We start from the raw sequence: 24945 nt of genomic DNA on the forward strand, positions 1-24945 counted from the left end.
CAACATAACAAGGTTTCTGAGAAAGGAGAGAAGTTGGTTGTAACTTTTATTTAAAATTAACTGTAATAAAGGAAAAAAAAAAAAGCTTTCTTTCTTTGCTAGTGCTACTCTTCAGTAGGACTAAATAGAAGTGTTGCTTTTTTGACCTAGGCAGTGAATTCCCTGTTATGCCATGCACATGTGACACAATGTAAAATGTTGTGTCTTCTCAGGGTCTCTTGGCAACATCTTTTATATTTAGCTCCTGATCTTTCAGTATATGTGCAGAGCTTCCCTGTAACAATGAGGACATCTTCAGTGTGGTCCAAAGAATGTTTCCTGCTTGTGAGAAGCATGTTAGATAATTTAAGTGGCACATTTAGTTTGGAAACCACATTTGTGATGTTGGGATTTAATACTGTGTCTTCCCAGTTATATCTAAGCATACCATAACTAAGAGGAATAGGATATGTTGCAGGAAAGAGGATGGATTTTTTTTTTCTCCCTCTAATTCTTCACCATATACTTTTAAGAACAGCTTGAGTGCATTCAATTTGATTGTTTCTCTATGTAAGCAAATACAGGATGGGTTTTTACCCAGGGTTTCTCATTCTATGGAGTCAGGTAATTGCTGCCAGCACCATACTTGTTGCTTTATTCTGATCACCTATCATTTTGCTCCCTTGTTTTTAGAGCTGTGTTTCTGACAGTGAAACTGATCACTGGCCAGTGTGGACAGAGAATATCTGAAAGGCATTTTAGTCTCAGTGGTTATGTATTCATTATCTCAGGTGTAACTGACAATTAACCAGGCATTGGTGAACAAATTTCTCACCTGTGGGTGCTTTGTGTGTGTTTGCAAGCCCTCTGAACTTGTTCTTTGTGACTCCCCAGCAAGACAGGATAAATGATGTTGTGGAGGGATAAAAATTATTTTCTTGCACTTTTAACAGTTTTCTTCTGCCAACACCAGTAGCCCTTGTCTCTTCTTTCTCCCAGCTTGCAAAAGCAGCTGGCACTGACACCAACACTGCACAGTGCTCTGAGTATCCTCATTTATTTTCAGCATGCTCTCATGCTAGCTGTGATGCATGTCCAGCCACAGGTTTGCCTTTTCATAGTCTGTAGGACACTAAACATGATCTTGTCACATTATTTAACATTGCCCACATATCTTTGCCCACAAATATCTTGTAATGTGAGCAGATTATTAATGTGAAATGCAAGAAATTATACGTGTAAGTACAAAAAGGTTGAAAACTCCCAATTTTTTAACAATTAAAAAATAGGATGAGGATATTTTTCAAGAAGCCAGATAGCATAACATGACTTGCATAACTGAGCAGATTATAAATGATATCTGTATGTAATCTTCAAAGTCTCTGAGCATACTTTGATGGATTTTTTTACAAGATTTAGACATGCTCACCCTGTTAGGAAGGTTCATGTTGACAGTGAAAAAAATCTTACATTTGAATATTCTCTTCTTCTAAGTAGCTTGTGTAGTTTAATGTATTAATTAGTAGCTAATATTTGTTGCCATTTGCGTTATTTTATCAAAATGATTAAGAAAAAACATGACCACAAACTGTTTGTATATTTCTTCTACACTTGTGGTTAGAATTGGGAAGTTAAAACTAAACTTTATTTGTCCTTACATCTACACACTGATCTAATCCCTTGATATTTAAGTGGATTAGGAAAATGTGTATTATAGATCTAAGTCACAATCATTCTTTCAAACTATGACAGAAATGTGCTAGAACAGGTCCTGCTGCAGGGTGTGTGACTAATCTTTTAGTTTTCTAATCATACTCTCTTCATCTCAGCTTTCATAAGAAAGTATGTTATGAAAGAAGCAGTTTGTGGATCTCTTTATGCATTCAGACATGGCATGCAAAGAAAATAATGTATAAAATAATCTTGAACTTTTGCTTGTGCTAAAGGGTCTAGATTACATATACCTGACTTCTAAATAGTGCATTCTGTTGTACTCCAAATCCCGTCCTCTGAAATTCTGGGCAGGTCTGCTGAAGTTTGTAGGAATGTACAGGAAGAGACAGCAGTACATCAGGGGCCTATCAGTGTGTATCTTGGAATAAAAAAGAACTCCAGGTAACATATATCAGAGCAACTTCTGAGAGTTCTGGATTCTTCAGCAGGTGGAGACTCCAGTCTCCCCTTACATATATATTCCTGCCTTGGCTCAAGCACAGGAGTGCCACAGGGCACTCCAAAACCTGGGAGCTGCCGTTCAAACCTCTTGGGCTTGAAGAAAAACCTGAAACTGTTATTTCCCATTTTCAAAAACAGTGTTGCAGCTACAAGCTGAGCAAAAGTTGGACTCACCCTTTGGTTTTGAACCAGACTTGATGTTATTGGAACAAGTTGTTGCAGCTTAAGTGTACAGGTAACCAGTTCCCACCTGTCTCACTGGAACAGAACACTGAGAATATTCATGGTCCTCTGCTGATAGTGAGGGAGCTTTGTTGCCCCAGAGGGGGATGCTGGCTGTTTTGGGTTCAGGAAGAAATTCTTAGCTGCTCTCAAGCTTGGCTGCTTAGAGTTGCCTCATGATGAATGAAGAGAATGTAAAATTTAAAACCGAAGCTGAAAAAAATCCCTGTAACTGGAATGCAAGAATTTAGGTATCAACAGCCCTGCAACATGATTTTTCTCATGTATGTAAAATGACACTTGTTTGCAGGATGTCACAGAAGGACCTTTGGGCCAAAGTAATGTACTTGTGGAGCAAGTGTTAGAGAACAGACCTTTTCACTTCAACAGGGAACACAGTGCGGGTCCATGGGACAGGGACATTAAAATGAGCTGAACTCTTTTATGAGTAGTGCTTTGAAGCAGTTCATATAATCTGCAGCTCTGCTTTCTGCCACTTGAGGTCCTCTTTTGTCCCTAATTGGTACAGTTTGCTGATACCAAGCAGGAATAACTCACAGATATTAGTTTTTTTTTATTGTAACTCTGAGGGTGAAAAATCTTTTCAGAAGCATTACACAAGTATGTGTTGACTTGGGTAGTAGTTACCTCTTCATATCTGCAAATGTTTTGGAACTGTGATTGCTGGGCTTCTTGTATGCACTCTGTTTATTTTCTTACAATACCCTGCACTGTGCTTTGTTACTGCTTTATCTGCTTTCTTTATGTTCAGCAAATTCTTCTTTGTAATGTTTTTTTTTTTTAATACAATTTTCTTTCCCCTCTGACTTGTAAAACACAGCATGCTGTGTGGTTCTGGTGCCTAAAATTAACTTTCAAGCTTGTTTCTAAGCAAAGCAAGATGAATTAAAGTATTCAAGAGATAAAATGGCTTTAGCAGTCTGGAGCCTGATATCATTTGGATATAGAGTTTCCTTTTGGAAATTCTTTCTCAGACACATCTGCCCTGTTTCTGATAGTGAAGAAGATACAACTAGGTAAATGGCTCCTCTTTCTCTTGTTACCCAGTATTTTTCACAGTCTACAATTAAAGAATTTTTTTTAATGTGCTCGCCATTTTAGCTATCAATTAAAAAAAGCAGTGCAAACATAAAAAAAAGCAAACAATGGCAGTCTTTTTCAGGAAAAAAAGAAAAGAAGTCTGCAGTTCCATAGTTGATCTAAGAGTGTGCAAACTGGCAGATGCATTTACTGCCACTCTTCACTTCTGTGGTTTGTTATTCCTCTCCTGTGCATCGATGGGAACACTTACACATACGTGTACTAAGCCAGATCTGGATATTCAGCTGGCTGGGAAAACAAACAAAGAAAACTTAAAGAAGTGTTAAGAAGTTTGTTTTGTTTTGAGATTTTTTGCATTTTGGGAGCATTGAGGACAGCCTTGCTCTTTGACCTACCTTGCTATTTAGCTGTTCAAGTGATTGCATTGGCACAAAATAAAGGATGCCAGGAGTGTTAGTATTAAGACACTAATGTTGTAACTGCTTAAGCTGTCTCAGTCCATGTGGTGGTTCCACCCTGGCTAGATGCCAGATGCCCACCAAAGCCACTTTATCACTCCCCTGTGCAACTGGAGAGGGGAGAGAAAATATAATGAAAGACCTGTAGGTTGTGATAAGAACAGGGAGAGATCACTCACCAGTCAGTGTCATGGGCAAAAGACTTGACTCAGGGAAATTAATTGAATTTATTGCCAATCAAAATCAGAGCAGGACAATGAAAAGTAAAACAAATCTTAGAAGCACCTTTCCCCTGCCCCTCCCTTCTTTCTGGCCTTAACTTTATTCCCAGTTTTCTACTCCTCCCACACAGTGGCTCAGGGAAATGGGGAATGGGGGTTATGGTCAGTTCATCATGTGTTGTTTCTGCTGCTGCTTTCTCCTCAGGGAGAGGAGTCCTTCAGCTGCTCCAGTGTGGGGTCCCTCCCACGGGAGACAGTCCTATACAAACTACTCCAAGCTGACTTCTTCCCATGAGTTGCAGTTCCTCATGAACTGCTCCAACATGGGCCACTCTCCCACAGGGTGCAGTCCTTCAGGAACAGGCTGCTCCAGCATGGATCTTCCACAGGCTCACAAGTCCTCTCAGGACCCTGATCCATTGTGGGCTTCCCACACCTTTCTTTTGGGCATCTGCCTGCTGCAGTGTGGGGTCCTCCACAGGCTGTGTAGTGGATGGCTGCATCCCTGTGGAGCTCCACGGGCTCCACCACAGCCTGCAGGGGAATATCAGTTCTGCCACCCGGAGCAGCTCTTCCCCCTCCCTTACTGACCGTGCTGCCTGCAGAGCTGTTTTTCTCACATGTCCTTACTCCCCACTTCTCTGGCCATGATTACATCTGTGCATTAACTTTTTTTCTCCTTCTTAAATATGTTACCACACAGGCATTACCCCATCACTGATTTGTCTGTCTTGGAGCTATCTGGCCTTGGCTCTGTCAGACACAGGGGAAGTTTCTAGCAGCTTCTCCCAGAAGCCACTCCTGTAATCCTTCTGCTATCAGAACCTTGGCAAGCCACCCAATACAACGATTGATCAGCAATGACCTGTTTATCTGCTCTATGTAAAGTGAAGTACTTCTGCATTTTATAAACTCTGGCTTTAGAAAGGAAATACAGGTCTGATTTTGTAGCATCTGTTGGCTTGGAGTCCTCCATAGTGGTTTACAGCTAGTGGTAACAAAGGGGATTATTTATAACTTCTTGAGGCTGGAATGAAGGTGCATGTTTTAATGGGCCTTGTTTTCATGGGGCAGGCTTCTTCTGGCTGATGCATGAATCCCCTGTTTAGCAGGCAGAAGCTAAGAAAACATCCCTATGGATTTCTTTGCAGATCTTGTTTTTAAGGGTCATGGATTATACTTGTGCATTCAAAAATATATGGAAATTTTGCTTGTCAAACCTATTTGCTTTACAATTTAGAATGAAAGTAGTTACAGAAGCTGTAGTCTAAGGAAATACTTTGAAGGCCAAGTATTATATTTCATTTTAGACTAATATAAATGGGGGAAGTACAAAACTTTGTGTCTTCAGCTACAACCAAAAAGCGTTTTTCTGTGCCACCTTTCTTTACATCTGTATCAATTTACAGCTTTGTAAAGCATGGAAGAAGTTTTCTTTTTGAATGTTTTTAGTCTGAACTAGCAGCCTGCATGCTTTTTATGGTCAAGTGAACAAACAGACACCCCTAAAGGAATTGTTCCTCTTAAACCAGAATTAGATCAGATGAACTGCTACTCAATGGTGCCCCTATTGGGCATAAGAACTTGGGATGACACATACTAATGTGAATGTCTGGCATGTGGGATGTTATAGAACTACCAAAGAAGTGAAACCATTGTTTTATAATGATATATTTTTTGCAGAGGTTTCACAGAAACACAGAATATTCTGAATTGGAAGGGACTCACAAGGATCACAGAGTCCAGGTCTCAAGTAAATGGTTCATATGGGGACTGAACTCCAAATTTAATGTTATTAACACCAACCGAGCTCAAGAAAAGATGGTGAAAACAGGAAAATATCTTGAGATACAGGCAGGAAATTCTACAGAAATAATTTCAACGAGTTAGTGAGTAAGTAAGAATTTCAAATAATGTGAGATTTCATTGCTCTGACATGGGTTTTAGTACATGGCTTTTGAAAAGTGGATTCATTTTCTTGTGGACTCCACCCTCTTCTCTGTAAAACAGGCAGCGGAAAACAATCAAAAGAAATCATCTGCACTTGCACATTCTGACTCACTGAGTAAGGCAAAGCTTACAAAAAACCCCAAACACAAACAGGCCTGTGATCAGTTAATTCAGGACTGTATGTTAGTGCATCAGTCCAGAAGGACAATAACCTTTAATCCGGCACTAATTCAGTTTCGTAGTCCTTGACTTTCTTTTAACTTAACCTTTTTTGCGGGAGGGTTTTTTCCTTACTCAGTTCCTTCTGATCCTGCCCTGTGCACAGACGCTGCTCTAGCAGTCTCTAGCATCAGTGTTTCAGCGGCGGGAGGCGCCAGGGCCGGCACTCACCGCTGCAACGCCCCGGGATGCTGCGCTCGCATGCTAAGCAGCAATGACCGGCAGGGTGCCTTCCTCCCCGGCTCAGGAACGGCGACCTCTTCGTGCAAGGGCAGGGAAAGGAGGGTGGCTCCCCGCCCTACATTTCTAGGATCGGGAACAATACCCAGGGCAGGAGCCGCTGCCATCGTCCCGCAAGGAGCACTCTTGGCGGCCCCAGGTTTCCCCACCGCCCATCCTGCCGCTGCCGTAACATTGACCTGACACTTGTGCGCGTTCGGCTGGCGTTGGCAGCTTGCCATTTTTCTCCTTTGGAAGAGGGAGATGGAAGAAATAAGGAAATCGTTCCAGGCTAGCCGGTGATTTGGCCGCACCACGTGGGGATCACGGAGCGACGGGAAGGTGCCGCAGTCCGGCCCCCCCGGCCCGAGCACTCCCCGCCCGCCGCCCGCGGCCCCTGGAGGGCGGGCCAGCCCCACAGACCACGCCCTCTTCCCCAGCTCAGCCAATCGCATCAGTGCATGGGCGCGGCCCTTGGTCCCCGTAGCCAATCAGCGCCGCGAGTGACACAAAGTGGTGCTCTTTGCACGCGCTTTAAAGGCCGGGAAAAACTGGCAGCGCCAGGGCCCAGTCAGAGCAGAGAGGGGCGCAGTCGGCTCGGCCTTCTGCCCAATGGGAGACCGGGGCGGTAGTGCGGGGCAGGCGGGGGGAGACTGGCAGTAGTATCACCCAGTAAGAGGGCGAGGTTCGCTGCATCCCCCGGCAGCGCGGACCAATGGGCGCGGGTGGTGGGCGGGGCGGGCTGTCCGTGCCCAGGCTCTGGATTGGGAGCAGGGCAGGAGCCGGGCCGGGCCGGCAGCGTGTGCAGCGCTGCACGAAAATGCACTCGGATGCCGCCGCTGTCAGTGAGTAGCGCCGGGGCCGGGCCCGGGCCCGCCGCTCGCCCCGCTGCCCGACCGAAAGAACCGCCAGGCTGGGGGTGGCTTCTCTTGCCTCTGACCCGTGAGGCTTGGCCGAGCGCGCCACCGGGACCCCCGATGCTGGGGAAGGGTTCAGGCCCGCGGGTGCGGGACCGCCGCGGAGCGGGGCGCTGTGTGCGTGCCTGGCGGTGGGGCCCTCGCGGGTCAGTGGGAGCCCCGTGGTTCTCGGCGCGCTCCCCCGGGGGGCGGGGGCGGGAGCGGGCGGGGGCAGCCGCACAAGAGAGGGCCGGGAGCGCTTAGAGGGTGTGACGCAGTTTGCCCATCCCAGCTGGTGAGCGGGTGAGGCTGCGGCCGGCCCTCGTGGCCGGCTGTGAGAGAGCCGGGATTGCTTAGGGGAGCGAGGGCCGCGGAGCTGCGTGTGTAAGGGAAGACGGGCGGGGGTGAATTCAGCGGGTTCCGCCGGGCCGGTGCGGGAGAACCGGGCTGCTTGTGCGGGGGACTGGAGCCGCGGCGCATGGTGGGAGGTGGAGTCCCTGCGGCGGCGGCCCCACGCAACGGGGTGGCGGGAGGTGGCCGGGCGGACTACAACTCCCAGCGGGCCTTGCGGCGGCGCGGCGCGCTGCCCGCGGACCCCCGGCCAGACCTGCCGTCCCCGCCCGGCCGCCGTGGAGAACGCGGGGGCATCGTGCCACCCGTTTTGGAGGATGTAGCGAGGGCTTTGTCTCCGCAATAGAGTTTCTGGCTGTGCGTTCTGAGCAGCAGGGACCGCCTGCTGTAGACGGGTTGCTTGGTGCGGGGGATCACGCATCTGCGTGGCCGTGGGGTGGCCGGGGTTCAGGGGTAGGCGCCGTCCGCTGGAGAGACCTGGTTGTCGTCCCGAGCACAAAGCTGTCCTGCTGCACGACGTCCCTGTGAAATCTCCCAGGAACGTGTTCTCACTGCGAAAGGATTTGCAGCTCCGAGATGCTTGATTAGTGTAGAACTTGATTGTGGGAAAGATAATGAAAATTGAAGCTTTGATCATGCGTTAATGAATGATGGTCCGACTTTTGGACGAAGTCCTGAAAGCAGTGGTGGAAAGAAATGCTGCATAATGCCTGGATTTTCTTGAATCCTCCTGTGTCTCTCAGAAGAAAATCTCGTACAGGGGCAGCCTGGTAAAGGCTCTAACTCATAAGATTATATAATTTTTTAGTGGTTCTGGTTTATTTTACCTTTATATTTAGGGGTCATTATGTGTTGGTGGTGAAGGCTGCCATTAAAGCAGGAATGATTGCCTCATATTAAAAATGGAAGCATAATTATTCTAGAAAATGCCTTCTGTTCAGTGTCTTTTGTCATGTGCCCTGTCAAAAAAAATGCAGGTCTTCATTATATACACGTGTGAGTTACAGTCACAAATATTCCAGGGCTCGCTCATGTAGGATGATTAGGCAGCCTAGTAATTTTAAAATCTTTTAAATTTCAATTCTACTTCAGAAAACAGTAAGAGTAGTCTTCCTCAGCCTTCAGCTGTTACTGGCTTTTCATTAAAAACGTGCTGTGGAGTGATCAGATCTTACACCTGCAAAATTTTTTTTTTTAGGTTATATATGTGTTTTTTTAAATAGATATTTTTTTCCTAAATTAACTAATTTCATTATCTGTAGCTTCATAGTGGTTGAGTTTTTTTATTGATCTAAATGCTTGAAGTAAGAAATGTTCATAGCATAGTTTTGCACATACAGAAGCTGGCTTATGGTAGTCTCTTGGCTGAAGGTTTATTTTGAGGCACCTTTTTGATCTTTTTTAGATCCTTATCTGGTTTTATGATATAAACTCCATTAATATGTTTTTGCTCAATCTCAGTTTTACTTTCTGAATACACACCTTTATATAAGGAAATCAGCTTTCATTTTTTTCTATTTCAAGATGTTTGCTTAAAAGTTTCTTCCTGTAGCTATAATTGGAAAAGCCTTCTCTGTATAAGACTACGTAATAGGTTGAATTAGGCAGGTAAAGTTTTTTTTACTGCTTCTCTTCATTCTGTTGTATCAGGGTGAGCTCTTATTTGTGTAATTGCAGCACTTCATTTAAATTTATTTTTGTCTGAGTACTTTTTGTGCTCTTAGTGAATTATTAATCCCGTGTTTTCTTTAATTCCCCTCCTCCCACACTTTCTTTGCAGGTATTGAAAGCAAAGACTTTGGGCTTTTTCAAAGCATTAGTTCCTAGTTTTGTTTGTGTCTTCAAGCAGAAGAAGATAACTCGCTTAATTTGTCTGTCTTGGGCTTGCCAAAAAGCCTAGCATTAGGAAGTACAGTACATCCTGTGAAAGTGTTCATCTCTTGTATCCAGTTTAAATATTAGAGCATTTAATAATGTGGTTATTTCTTCTACAGGAAGTAAGGCTACTTAACAAGGGCTTGAAGCAGAACCCTTAATTTATATGTGCCAGCATTTTTGTTGTACTGCCCAATTAAATTGTTTTATTTAGAATCATGGTCTGATGTTAAACAGAATTTTCACTTTTGGCTCATAAAGAGATGGAAACAACTACCAGTTCATTCAGTGGGGGGGGCGTGTGTATATACATATAAAATTGTGTGTATATAAATGGTTATATATATTTATATAGAGTTAGAGCTGCAAGGCTTTAGCTCGTCCTGGGGAACTGACTGGTGTGGCACACTTGATGCAGATGTGTCACTGCACAGACTGGGGCTGGGTCTGCTGCTCATTACTGCTCATTAACTGTAGATTACTGCTTCCCTTGCTCTGTTGGTAAAGTGGTTTGTAGGAGCACTCTCTAATCCACTCAGTCAAATGTACCTGGGTTAGCTCTTGCCACCTCCTTAAGTTGTCTAAACTGACAGGTTGATTTCTTGCCTGAAGTGGGTTAGGGACTATGACCATGGCCTGTCTGTCCTGCTGGCAGAGCTGTGGGGTCAGTAAATTTTGGCAGGGAGGAAGAAGCAAGCAGCTGGGACAGGAATGCTTTTGACTGGCACAGCTCTTCCTAGGCTGTTGCAGCTCCATGGTGAGCCACATACCACGTGTGCATGGTGCTGGATACCCTCGTAGCAGGTGCTTGACAGGGTTGCGTTTCTCCTGAATTAGCTAGAGCTCAACATACAAAGTTTGTATTAGCTAAAGCCCTTCGTAGGATGCCAGATGACACCTGGCATGAAGTTAAGAGTAATGCTTGCAAACAGCTCTCAGGTGATGGCAGCCAATGATGCAAAACTAGCTCACTGACACTTGTTTGAATTAATCTGATGGTGGAATAAGTGTTAAAGTGGATGAGCACTTTCCATCAATGGAAGCAGATGTTTTGCACCAGAAGCCCACTTAGTGTTAGGTCTTTGCTATATAGCCCAAAACACCCAACCAGAATCACCCCCTCCCAGGCAAACCCAAATCCTGCCATGAGCCAGTTGTGCAGAGTATTTTATCCTATATGTTAGTATAGGAGAATTAGCCTAGCTCTTGTTTGTTCAATTTAAGGTCATGGAAATGTATTCAAACTAAAGTAGCAGTTACACAAATTTTGCACTGCTTAAATTGCTCTAAAATTCTCAATTAACTTTAAACTGCTGTAGATCTTTTTTTAAACAAGCCTTCAGATTAGGATACTCCAAAAACACCTAGGCAGAATAAATATTTGTTCCTATGGGGGCAAAAAAGATTTATGCTTTTTCCTATCTATGTAGCATGCAGTGATTTTAAAATATTTTTTTGCAGTAGTCATTCTGAGTGTTAATACCGATGTTTAGAGTTGAATGTGAATGTTTACCTTTAAATGATTTTAGAGTTCATATAGTAACTCCTACCATATTTTGTTGCTTGGCTTTGGGTTTTCTATAGGGTTTTTTATTTACTAGCTTAAGTCTGTGTTTTGCTTCAGAACATTTTAGGCTGTTGTGTTTGCAAAATTTACACAAATTTGCAACTGTGGATTTTGGATACTGCTAGTGTCAGCAGTAGCTCTGAGCTTGGTGCCGTTCTGGGTGCAGGCGGGCAGGAGAAACATTCTGCAGTATCAAATCTTCAGCTTTAATGGCTAGGTCCTGTTACTCCTCCAGATAGGTTGGATCATCCCATCTAATTCCCTGTCCTTACTTTCCAAGCTGGAACTCACTTCTGTTTTCCTTACTTTCTGAATCATGCCCTTTATTTGACCACACAAAATCAAGGGAGACCCTGCTTTTCAAGCCTGTTCTCTGCCTCCCTTGACCCAAGGCTTGTTGTCCCATGATGGACTGGGAGAAAGGATTCTTCTGCAGGTTGGCCCTGGTATAGGGTGTCACTGCCTGCAGGGATACAGCTACAGACACACTGGAAATAGATTTTCAGTCCTGTCTTTGACAGGAATGCAGAGTCAGCTCCTGTCTGCTGTGTGCTGCAGTTTGGGATTCTCAGTCTTCAGGTGTGTTGTTAAGTTTTTGTGTAAGTAAGACTGATGTACATTTTTCTTTTGCCTTCTATATTTAGTAATGAATACAAAAATTTTGCTTCTTGAACATGAGTGTTGAGGGCTTTCACGAAATGTAGCTTTCAGATCTGAACTTCTAAATTCATTAATCAATTCATTGTTCGTCAATATAAATTTTATTGCTGTTAGGATAATTCTGTAAGTAGACTACAGACTATAAAATGGTATATTTTGTAGAAGATTTAATGATTCTTTTTTGAGTAAGCAAAGTTTATTTAAAGCTAACTAAGACAACAGAACTTTGAACTATTATTACAAGTTTTTTTTTCCATCTCTGTTACTGGAAAGCAAGGAAAACAATTGAATAAAAGCCTAAGCATGCTATTTTAATTTTTAGCTGTGAGTTTGCCTGATGTGTGCTTTCTGTTAATTTTTTTTTCTGGGAATTTTACAAGCTGTATCTTAGCAGTAATAAGAATTACTACTATGTTATTACTACTGCTATGCCTAAATTTAAATTTTAATATTGTATATATGGCATATCTCTTAGGGGTAACTATTTCAGACATGCTGTTAAAGTGAGATTTTGTATAGGTTTTCTATTTGCTTAAAAAAATTAGCATTTTAAAGGAAACTTGAAGTCAGCTGATCTCATTTATTACTATTGTTAATTTCTTACTAGGTTTTTAATAGATTTTACTGCACCTTGTAGCTGTGTTTTGTCCAAGCTTTAAATTTCCACAGCAGCAACTAAGTTAAAGGTTTTGTTCAGGCAGGTACTTTCGTTGTGGGTTTTTCTTTTTTGTTTGTTTGTTTGTTTTTTTGGGGGGGTGGGTATTCAGATGTTCATTCAAATAGTTTGGCAACACATTGCTCCTTCTGATAAAAAAATTCAAAGTTGGGATTTGACCTTTAAAGTTTTTTCATTTCAGATAGGAAAGTAGAGTATTTGAGTCCAGTTTATCTGTATACCTTGCTTATAGTTAAGATACATGGAGTTTTTTGGTTTTCTGTACTGTATTTCATGTCTGCATTAGTGAGAGGGTGTAGAATGTTTTTTCTCTAGTTTGTTATTGAAGCAAGCCCAGCTAGCTCTTGTTTCTTTTACTTCTCTGTAACTCTCAGGTCCATAGTTTAAACCTTAACCTGTAATATTCTAAAAATTATTTTTAAACTGTTTTCTTTTTAATTTTCAATTGTATATGATTGTGACTAATTGACTAACTCAGCCTTTAACTCTTAACATTGTGTTAATCACACACTGCAGACAACGTTTAAATTCCATGAAACTAGGTTGTCTCTGTCATTTCTTTCCTTTCTGCGTTCTGGATTTGCAATTATTTTATCAGATTTTTTTTTTTAGCCATTACATTCTGAATTACTGCCAAATTTTTAATACCATTTGGAATTTTCATTGCTTCAGACCTCACTGAAGATCAGCTATCTTTTGCATGAAAAATAATTTAATCAACAAAATACGTATGCTTGTTTGACATACACCCCTTAAGGTCACAGCAAACTTTACACATATCATCTTTCACTATTTACAAAGCAAGCAGATTTCCTTCTTCTGATTCGAGGTCAATAAACTGTGTGGTATGTCAGAATCTCAGAATGGCTTGAATTGGAAGGGACCTGAAAGATAATCTAGTTCCAATCCCCCTGCCATGGGTACCAGTACCTTCTACCAAGACCAGGTTGCACAGAGCCCCATCCAGCCATCCACAGCTTCTTTGGACAGCCTGTGCTAAGGTCTCACCACCCTCACAGTAAAGAATTTCTTACTAATATCTAATCTAAACCTACTCTCAGTTTGAAGCCATTCCTCCTTGTCCTGTCACGTGCTCTTCTGGAAAGTCCCTCTCCAGCTTTCTTGAAAGTCCCCTTAAAGTACTCTAAGTGCACTTGAAGCGGTATGAGATCTCCCTGCAGTCTTTTGTTCTCCCCACTGAACAGCCCTAGCTCTCAGCCTTTCTTCATGGGAGAGGTGTTCCTCCAGTTGTCCTTTGTGACCTTACTCCAACAGGTCCACGTCTTTCCTGTGCTAAGGACCCCAGATGCAGTTTCTGTAGGAAAAAAAAGTTCAAACCAATTCATGTGCTTTGAAACTCATGTCTTCAGGTGAAAAGCAGCTTGACACATGGGGGCATTATTTGTGTCAAGCTCATACAAGCAGCTGTGGAGTGTGCAGCTTCGTGTGATGTGTCGCTCCTCTCGTGGTGGCGCTGGGAGGGACAGGTGCATTTATGGAACACATTGCTGCTGCCACAAGAGACTGTTGTACTCCCACTTTGGAAGACCTTTCCTGTTTCTTCCTCTAACTCAGCTGGTGTTGCAGCTCCTTGGTGATCTGATTCAGAGCACTGGGATGGCAGTGTTTATTTATTCTGTGGATAAGCTTCAAGTGTAGTGGGCTGACCAAGGGGATCAGCAGGCACAACTTTGGAGGCTACATAAGCACGTGTGGAACGTTAGGGAAGTGGAGAGGAGAGAGTGTGTTCCTAAAGAATACAGCTGCAACCAGCTGTCCAATTGCTTGCCATCTTGACCACTGTTGATCAGTGCTATTTTTGCTAATTTCGCAGATAATGTTATTTGAGCATGGGAGGTGTTAGTTTTTGGATTTTGTTGCTTAAGAAAACCATTTTTTTTCAAAATAGGCTTTTTCACAGGGGCATAGGATACTTTGTATATCATTCTTGAAATATAGATAAAGCAAACACTGACTCACTGGCCAATTCAGAGAATAAATAAACTGTAATTTAATTTCCCTAATTTAATGGGTGCTCCTTGCATTTGCTTTTATAACTGTAAAAGAAACCTGTTTTCAGTTTTAAGTAGTATCCCTACACTGTGCAAGCTTCCCCTGTGAAAGCAAGAAAACTTTGGACTCTGGTCCTTCATATTCAAATGGTGAATGGTGTGATATCTCTTGTATTAGAACTGGAAAATATATTTGTATAACCCTGCTAAGTCCATCATAATTATGGATCCTATTTCTGAAGCAGCAGCTTAAAATTGTACAGATATTTCCAGTGGACATGTAAAACATACTGGCATGAACTATGTGTTTTAAAGTGCCTAGGAATGTTTTGTTTCAAAGGTGATACCTATATATATAATCCTAATGTTAGAGCATTTTTTCAATGATTTTAAGAGTGCTATCTAAAGTTAATAGTAGATTAGAATAAATAAATATTTGCTTAGTGTTCCCAGCTTCTTACCTCCAGATATAACAGGTTTCTCTAACCACTTATGTTCTTTGTGGATTTTAGGCTAAGCAGCAAGGGAAACTGTAAAATTCGTATTCCAGAAAGCTTAATTTGATTTGCCAGTTAACAAATCAAATCTTATCTTTTAATCTTGCCCTCCTCAGAATGGATTTTATGTTCCCTGTTGTCCTCATCCCTGTTTGCCCCCTCTCCTTTTGTTTTTTCTCATTGCTTTATATTGAATTGATGATTGACTAAGAAACTCAAGTATATTTTTTTCTTGCAGAATGGTTCTGTTCAGTATTGTTTGACTAGTAAAAATGGAACTTTATTGAGCTCTTAATGCAGGAAAAACTCCAGCACCCTGTTCAAGGTAGCTTGCTAAGAAGATCTGGATTGTCTTTGACTTTGTATATATGAGGTTAACTAAAGCTGGAAATTCCATCTCTGGTGCTTCTGACTTAGAGCAGTTGTATTGCTGTGGTGGATTGGGGACAGCACCTTAAGAAATAGGCAGTTAATTAAAAGATTCTTTTAGGAATGATACATTTTATTCATGATGTTAGCCAGAGTATCTTTTGATTTTTTTTTTTTTTCATTCACTGTGACAAGAGAATTCTACAGTGATGTGTGTAACAAGTTCACTTAGAGCAGGCAGTTTCTTCAGTTCCACTTGTTAACTTCATAGCAATGTGCTTCACTGACTTGGCAGTCGGATGTTTAATGATGAACTCTTGTTTATCTGGGTCATCTTAAGTGTATCTTGAGAGCATTCCTCTGAAATGCTCTGGATGGAAATAAGGGAATTATTTTTTTGACCTTATTTGTTTCTTGCATCAGCTGCTGGGCAAAGCCAATTTAAATCTCATATTAGAAATGCTTTAGTGCATTAGCTGGGTAGTGATGCTAGGCGCATACAGAAGCTTTTCACATATAGAAGTTTGCTTGGAATACTTTGCTTATCATACAGTACATTTCTCTAGAGTGTTTTGGCACATGAGTTCTAGTGGGGTAACAAATTTATTTTTAGCTTAAATGGAGATACTCTGTAGTAGTTGGCTGTCTTTAAGCCCTCTTGGCTGGTTTGTGTTCAGTTTCTGAGATTCTTTTTGGTTTGCCTGCTGTCTAACTGGATCTCAACTGTTCTTTTGTAAATTACTTACTTTCCAGTTTTGTTCTTGCCACATTCCTAGCAAAAATAGGGAATTCAAAAGAATAGAGAAAAATTAGTTTCTTGCTCTTTAGCAACTGAAGCAAACTCAAGTGTTCTATATTTTGGAGTGTGGAAGCAAAATTAACATCTATGCTATGGCTTCTTCCAAGAAGTGTCAGAATATTTCATTATCAGTTTTTTTGGCTCTTGTTTTAACAGCTGCTGTATTGTAACCTTTGGTTTGTTATTAAAAAGCCATGTTTCAACTGTGCAAATGTATTCTAGTGACTTATTTTTGCAAGGACATTAGTATAAAGGCAAGTACACGTGTATTGATAAAATCAGATTTTTTTAAGAACTAGGATTTTTATTAATGATTTTGGAATGTTACGTGGTATTTAACTTGGTTTTGGAATAGATGAAACAGAAGGACCTGGTAACATGGAAGTTACAATGATTCCCAATATCAAGGGAAAAAACAAGCTGTAATTTTTTTTTTTTTATTCAGCTACAGTTAGCTATACTTCTTTTCTGCTGAGGGTCATCCATGCCTTAAGAAAAATACATACATAGGATATCTTTTTGTAGCTTTCAGTTGTTCTACTCAAGTGTTGAAAATGTCAGTGCTGAAAAAGTTGAGATTACTTAGTTTGTAGTTCTGTGATGATTTTATTAAATAGCCAGAATGTAGGAAGATCATGACTGCTGCATTTGGAAACCAGAAATTTAAAACCCTTTTTTTTCCTTCCGTCTAGATTTTCAACTGAATTCTCATCTATCAACGCTGGCAAATATTCACAAGATTTACCACACCCTCAATAGGCTGGTAATGACTTGCCATTTTCTCTTTGCAGAATAGCTAGGGCTTTGGTCCAGAATATTTCATGATTGAAATCATTAAGTGATTACACTTCTAAAAATTATAACTGCCTTGTTGTATGAAAGGATGTTGGGTTTGAACTGGTGGAGAGATAAGCAGTATTAGTAAAAGGTGAAAGATTATACTCCAGAGGTCAGAGTGGAGTTTGAACTTTGTTTGAACATTGGATTTAGATGTTGCCTCATACAAGAAGCTTTCTTGGATACATGAAGTGATGGTAATCATCATAGTTACGCAGTTTCTTGCAGTTCGTCTGCAAAACATATTGAATGAGCAAGCTGTCCTTTTACACCCATGGAAAAAATGAAACATGGTTTCTGTGAAGACTCTTCTTGCTTATGTGCTGTGTATTTACATTTGCTTTACTGCAACCATAGCTGGAAATGGTGATACGTCTTCTGTGGGTACACTGCAAATTTAGTGGAAAAGACCCTGCCTGAAGAAGGGGGTAAACTTGTTTCCAAGGTTTCAGTTGGCTTTTAATCAGTTTTCTTTAGAACGCATATGTATGTTTATCCTTAAGCAAAGCCATTTCTGTGCTAAGTGGTAAATTCAGTCTTTCTAATGCCACATTTATTGGTGGAATTATTCAGTGAAATGATGTCAATTCCCCACCTGATGAGTAGTTTTTTCCACTCTTGGAATAATTTGATATGTTTTTGATTGAAAAAACTTCAAAAATATATATCAAATTTAATTTACTTGAACTTTTTAGGTAAATTTGCAAGTGTGACTTTTTAGGTAAATATGAGCTGAAAATGCAAAGTCTACAGTCTTAGGTAGATGATCCTTAAGTAATTAGGATGAATATTAATGTCAAGTAAAAGTTAAAAATAGTACAGAAGAATGAAGATCACTGTCTTGTTTAACTGTGTCATTCCTGTTTCTTGCAGAATCTGACAGAGGACGTTGGTCAAGACGATCACCAGACAGGTATTTAATAGGGATGGAGTAAAAATAGATTGAAACAGTTTAAACACACTTTATTAAACAAGTCTCTCTAACATAACTGAAAATGATATTTTAGAAGGCTAAAGGAGTTTTAGGAAACAAGTGCCTGGGTTTCTTAGTTTTTTTCAAAATAGGTGTTTGTGCTTTTAATTTATCGAATGATGAAGGACTTGAACAGGTATCAGCAGTATCTGTAATTTTACTTTCTCTTAGTTTAGAAGTCTTAATGAAAAATTTCTCTCACTCCTGGGACTCAGCCCGATGGGCCAGAGAATATTCATGTTCTTACAGTGTTTAAAGTCTTGAAAGAGCTTTAGTGAGAACAGAGCAGAAGCAAGACCTCTTCTGGCTGTTGTGATGCCTGTGACCAAGTTTAAATGCTGTGCTCCAAACAACCAGCTTTTTTCTGGACTGGTTCTGATGCAGGTTATTTCTGTTTCTTGTGAAGATTTTCAGTCAGTGTCTGAGTACTATCTATTTTTGAGTTCATATCTATGTTTTGTTCCGTGAAGTGTCACCATTTTTTGAGGCCTTCTTCTCAGGTGCCTGGTACCAGCTTCCTGTCATTCATGATTTGTCAGCATTTGAGCTTTGTGACTTGGATGTTTTGCAAGAGTTCTTACCCCCTTTTTCACTGCCTTCAAGCCCTGATCACTCACTCAGCAGAGCTATTCTTTAAAACTGACCATGTCTATCCTACCATCTCACAAAGCTTTTTCACTGTCCTAAGGTGGTGACTATATTTGCTGATGTTACCTTGAGCATTTAGAAAAGTGGAGAGAGCTGTCAGCTCCTCCTGGAGATTTCTGGCACACACTTAAAAATCTAGCACACTCTTAGCCTAGAGCAATGAGAAGAGATGCATAGGACTGCATTGCTTGGGATTGGAGGGGGCTCACTTAGGGATTATGCACCCTCTTCTGTACAGCAGCAGGTCACTTTGTTTCAAGCTTGAACTCTTCCCCTAGCCACAAAAGGCTTCTCTGGAATACTTTCCTTCAGTGTGGTTAGTGATTTGATACTTGAAATTAGCTCATTATATAAATGAAAAGCCTCTGAAAAAGAGGTTGTGACCGATAATTGAAGATAGTTAGAGATTTTAGTGTATTTTGGAACTGATGTCCTCTCCCATCTTGTGATGGAGACTTGGAATTTTCCCCTCTGTGTCCCAGGTGCTCTAAACTGAACAGCTACATACTGATTTCCTGTATGAAAATGTATTCTATAATCTTTGTGTACTCTTGATTGCCAAGACCTGTTGTGAAGCATTGAGGTAGTCCCCTTCTGTCACTAATCAGTATGTGTTGATGTACTTGAGGTATTTGGAATTTTTCTTACCTCTTGCCTAGCACTTCTGTCATAAAGTATAAGAAATCAGCCTTGGTGCTCTCATTACCTCTATTGGAAGGTACTTGAGCCTGTTACCATTAGTATCAGTACAAAACTGTTCATCAAGGCCAGTATCCTATTGCCTGCACACTGTTGTTTGAATTAAGCTGTTTCAAAAGTGTAAATATGCCTGTTGAATGAGTTGGGGCACAAAATCCCGGTAAAGAGTGCAATTTTTTTGCAATAGTTGTAAAACCTTTCAAACTAGAAACAAATATGAAATGGGAACCAAAAGTAAAGGTTGATAATGCAAGTTTGCCTTCACATCTTCAGATATTGTTTCCGCTATTTCTTATGCTTCTGCCTTGTTTTATGTCTCCTTGTAGGAAGAGATGAAGCCCAAATGTTTGCATAAGTTCCAGGCATGTTCACTTGAATGTGTGTTTGATTTGACTCAAATGAGGATAAATACTCATGCAAGGAGCTATTTGGCCATCATGAACATAGTACAGTGAGGTCTTCTGTTTCTGGAACTTGACACTTCTGAAACATATTACTTGGAGAGACTCACATTAATCTATAGAGTTACTTTTGAAAATTGTTTGATTTCAATGTGTCTAAACTTGTGGAACTTCTGTTTTCCAGTAAGAAGTTGTCAAGACCTATTAATTTTGTTGCTCAATTTATAGAACTGAATAGGTGCTGTGAATTTGAGACTCTGTCTAGAACTCATTTGAAAGTCAGATTAAGAACTGTTGCAAAAGGTTTGAGTGTTGCCAAACCCATGTCAAGGTTTTTTATAGTTCTGAGATTATTTTAACGCTAAATCTTCTGGGCCAGGCCTTATTCTTAAAGATTCCTGTTCATTTTCTGACATAATTATCTGGGTTATTGTCATTAGTTGTGGACTTGGTTTTTGGGATGATTTAATGTATGCATATCTAAATTGGATTGGGATTTCTAAAAGCTATTTTAAAAAATCTTAGTTTCAGGTTAATATTTATTAATAATAGTGTTAACTTTTAAATGCATATCCCATTTACTTCAAAGCAGTTGTTTGCAAGCTAACAAAAAATGTCTTGGACATCTGAATTACTTAGAAGCAAGTTGTATCTTTTCTAAGTATTAGCCAGATTCCTTTCTGAAACCAGGCCTTAAAACACCAATGAGCTACAGGGAAGTGGCAATTTCAAAATTCCTTCAGTGATTTGAGAGCTAAGATGAATCTTGTTTCAAAATTCTAGTCCCCTACAATGATTGCAGTCTCATGTGCTATAATTCAGTATGCATATCTGTCTGAAAAATAAGATAGACTTCAAATGTGTCATGGGCTTTGCCTTTTCACCTGTTTGTAGGTGTAAGAACAGCAGGCGTTTAGATTCTGTAAACAATTTCCTTTTCTTTTAGTATGCATATGCATTAATTTGAAATACTAGTTGTTTTTCTGTTACAACTATAAATCTAGCAGCTTGTGCATGATTTGGTAATTAAATTGTGATTTACTTATCCAGACTAAAAAGTCTTTAAAAGTATGCTTCTTGTTGTCACCTGGCTGTTCAAAACAGTGAGGTAACCTTTTCAACAAAAAAGTTTTCATTGCACTTCATGAATCTTTGGAGGGGGAGAAATTGCTTTTGCCTCTGCTGTTTTTTTCTTTTGTTAGATTAGAGAAGAAGCCCCTCTTGAGTCCAGAGCAATTCTGTAGTGTGGAATTCAAGACAGAAATTATTTTTTCCTTTTGCAACAGGATTGCAAGTTGTTTAATGTTTTGATGAGTATCTTCGCTTTCTCATCTTGTGTCTGAAAACTGATGATTGTTAACAGTGCTTGTGGTTGTCTTGTTGCATTATTAAGTGATCGGCTGTATCTTCCCAATTGCCTCAGCATTCACAGTTTCTAATTATTTTTCCTTTGAAGATCCTTCTACTGAAGCATCAGAAGAGCAGGATTCCTACAGGCTTTAGCTAGAGAAGGTGGAAGTGCCATGCCTGTAAATAATTTCCGTGGGGACACAGCTTGTAGAGTTCTTCTTTATTGACTTTTTTTTCCTTTTGTTTATTCTGGTTTTGTTGCTATTCTAGGACTGTTCCTCCCTTGTGGGTTTTATTTTATTTATTATTTAAAATTTCTTAGGGTGAATTTTAGCTCTTGAATTGATACTTCCCTTTGGAAGCTTTGTCTCCTGCAAATTTGGAGGTATTCAATAGGATGTTTGGCAAACAGCATTTAAACTTGACAGGCATTTGCCTGGTGGTGGTCTATTCAGCAGCCATTTGGAGGCTGTACCTTGCAAATGCTGGCTTCAAGTGTCAAAAAACCAGTCAGAATTAGGAGGGTTCTGCCAATCTTGAGTTGAGGCCTAGGAGTGAGAAACTTTGAAGATAATCACATCAGCAAAACTGCACTTGGTAAGTAAAATTCTGTCAAATTTGCATGTAGTCAGAGGTAGCTGCATGTTTGTTTGCAGATGGTCAGACCTTTGGGGAGAGAAATTAGTTGTGCACTGCTAGACCTAAAATTACATTTAGAATTAGAAAGCTCTGTGTAGGAAGGGTTAATATTGCATTTTAGTGAGCTGTATTGTAAATTAGGAAATTGCAGGAGCTCAAAATAAAAAAACCAAATTGATAATTTTTAGCTTTATATGAAAATGAAGGAAATATTCTGCTGCTGTTAGAGAGAAATTATAACTGCCCTTCAAATTTAATACACCAATTTTAGTAACAAAAGAAACGCTTTGAAAGTAAAATCCTTACACTGTGTTTTTTAGTAGTTTAGAGATTATTCAACAGCTAAAGTCTAGTGAAGGCTTGCTCCAAACCTCAGCTATTAAGATGCTAAGTCTTGGAAAGCATTTATAATATGTTTGTCCACCTAGTGTCTGTGTGCTGTCAGTGTGTGAGGGCAGTGTATGTGTGCATTTAAACTTACCAATTTCTGAGCTGTCTCTTTTCTTCCCTTTTCTGTGCCTTTGAGAGCTGCAACTAGACACATTCAAACCAAAAAGTGTACAAGTTTTTCATAGGAGTCATTGGAGAAATTGGGTTGTAGTGAATTGTGATCAGTTTAAGCTTTTAAAACTAGTTCACCAATTATCTTAAAAACATCCTATCATTTAAGGAGGCAAAGAGTCCAAGCAGGAATTCTTGAGTCAAATTCTTTGGTTTGTATGGGGTTGCAGATCTGACAAAATGATTTCTCTGTTCTATAACTGCTTTATTTTACTTTTATTTATTTATTTATTTTTATCTTTTGCTCTGCTTCTTTTGTCACTGCCTATTTCTTTTCACAATCAACTGACCAGTAAACTTCACAAATTTATGGGGGGTGAGGGGGATGTATATTTTTTATTCCTTGCATTTTACCAGCATCCAATGCCTGTGTCCATCACAAATAGATTTTTACTTTTTTAAAAGAAAATCACTTAAAAGCAATCTATTCGCTCTCAAAGGATTGAGATAGCTGCAGGTTGTACTTAAGTAAAGGCATATTTACCATAAAGAGGTGTTCACTATCCCATTTTCATTTATTAAGTTCAGTGTGTGTCTAAAGTCTGTTGGCTCTTTCTAGCCATCTGTTGAGTTCTGCTGTCATCTTAGGTGTTTTTAGTCTGTGTAGGCTTTCAAAAATATTTACTGGCAGAGTCTTTACAAATTTGATCTGCAAGATAAAGTATTGCAGGCTCAATTACTTATGAGAGTAGAGTTTTTCAGTGTCATTAATGTGCAGGCATAATCAGATGGAACAAATGACATTCAGCAGGTCAGGTTCCTTAGTTTAATTTGTAAAATGCCTTGGGTGTACTCTGAGTGTTTTATGGTCTCTGGCGTACCTGTTTCAAATATATCTGATACTGTTGAGGAGAAAAGAAATACTATTGTCGCTAATTTCCTTTTGTAATGTGTTCTGGACAGTGCTTCTAGAAGTATGTTCTTCTGACACAGCCATTACAATGTTTTTTTTGGTAATAGTTTATGGAGCATAATACTTGCAAGTTTTTTGATGATTAGTTAAATTGTTCAATGATTAGTTAAATTAGTTAAATTTACGGTGCTCTTAATTCTCTTTCAAAAAGACAGTGTATGGCCATACTTTCCTGTGACAGTAATGGGGAGGGAGTTTTAGGGTTAAAAAAAAGAATATATAGGAAGAATTTTTTGAATTGGAGAGTATTTCTTGACCTAGAGAGGTTAATTTTCTTGTTAGTAGATAGGAAAGAATTTAAAGATAAGACCAAAGAAAGCATACTTAGTGCAAAAGCTTTATTGGTTGAAACCAGATTAGTTCATCTTGGTGTAAAAATTGGGTTAAACATCTTACATAGTACTAGAGAAATATGTACTTTCTTATGGGTTAGAGTTTCCATGCATGTTTGAAATAATGTACATGTAGCAAAGCCTGTGAGGCTCTAAGGTTCCTTACATGTGTTTCTCCTATAACAGGAGAGAGCCTTTCAAAGATTCGAAGAATAGGTAAGCAAAAGATTGCTGTCAGTATTTGTTGGGAATTGGGCTTCTGATTTCAGTCTGTTCCCTTGTGTCAAAAAGCAGTCAAACTTTTATTGCTTGCTTCTGTGCTGTGATGTAAGATAAAAGATTTTGTGGGCATCTTAATTGAGCATAGCTAAACTTGGATGCTGTTGTAGCAAAGAGAAGATAGCTTAGGAATGCTGGAGTTCTTAATGTTTTCTTGCAAATTTCTTTGGCATTGCTTTATGTCTGGATTTTTATACCTCACTTCTTTCTTCCTTTTCTTTTCAAATTCTCTGTGTAACACTTAGAGCTGTGATAGCTCTTGGAGCTGCTCTTATACCTTTCTCAGGTGTCACTGTGGTCTTCAGCACATGAAAGTAGGACAAAATTATGCCCGGAGCGTTAGCCTACTGTTTTTATGAGGCAGCAAAAGCAATTTAATGACTTGCTGTGATCAAAAAGGGTGGTCCTGTTCTCTTTCTTGTGCTAATGTACAGAAAGTTGTTATTCTTTTTTCCTTTGGTTAATTATCTGCAGGTTTGGTGAGCTGGATTGGCACACGGAAGAGTTATCAGAGACATAGGAATATGTAGCTGAGAAAAGGGAATGGAAAGACTGCCACCTGATTGGCATCAGTGTCTTGAATTGGCTATTTCCTGTTTGGGCACCTTCATTTTTTGAGAACTGTTCAGTTCAAACAATACAGCCAGCCACTTATTTTTTTTCCTGATGGTTGCTGACTGTCTCTTCCTGTCCCTGCAAAACAAAACGAAAAACCTCCCAAAAAACCTGAGAAAACCCTCTCACCAAAGGACAAACAAAACCTTTCCTACCTCTTGCTCTCTGTAGCACAAAAAACTTGGGGCTTGAAAATAAAGGGTTCTGATTCCTAGAGGTAGGTGTTCATTCACATCTGTATTTCAAAAAGCAATGATCAACTCTTAGAACTTGTGATTTGAATAAAGGATTAAAAATAAGGATGACTTTTTGAGGACCTAAATACTTCTTCAGGATAGTGTCAGTTTTTGACTGCTGTTAGACTGAAGTAATGCCAGTGCTACTGTGCATTTTGGGACAGTACTTGTGACCTTAATGGAAATCTGGTCATAGGAAACCATGTAAAACTGAGATGGATTTTGCTATTGAAAGGAGACCGTTTCTTTTTTAAT

At 40.1% G+C, this 24945-nt stretch overlaps 1 protein-coding gene across 6 annotated transcripts in view; it reads left to right on the plus strand.

Moving 5' to 3' along the window:
• The first annotated feature begins 7246 nt into the window (after nucleotides 1-7246).
• Nucleotides 7247-24945, plus strand: part of DCUN1D4 (defective in cullin neddylation 1 domain containing 4) — a 41297-nt gene continuing 23598 nt past the window's right edge. For 2 of the 6 annotated variants that reach the window (XM_084205291.1, XM_084205292.1), the window contains exons 1-4: nucleotides 7247-7350; nucleotides 16900-16970; nucleotides 17918-17957; nucleotides 23747-23776. In XM_084205291.1, coding sequence (XP_084061417.1) covers nucleotides 7326-7350; nucleotides 16900-16970; nucleotides 17918-17957; nucleotides 23747-23776 — 166 coding nt within the window. In that variant the 5' untranslated portion in view covers nucleotides 7247-7325. Of the gene's footprint in view, nucleotides 7351-8491; nucleotides 8523-16899; nucleotides 16971-17917; nucleotides 17958-23746; nucleotides 23777-24945 lie in introns of those variants that run through there. The other 4 variants (XM_084205293.1, XM_084205294.1, XM_084205296.1 and 1 more) reach the window with 3 other exon arrangements.

The sequence above is a fragment of the Fringilla coelebs genome (assembly GCF_963513975.1).
Source record: "Fringilla coelebs genome assembly, chromosome: 4".
NCBI lineage: Eukaryota > Metazoa > Chordata > Aves > Passeriformes > Fringillidae > Fringilla > Fringilla coelebs.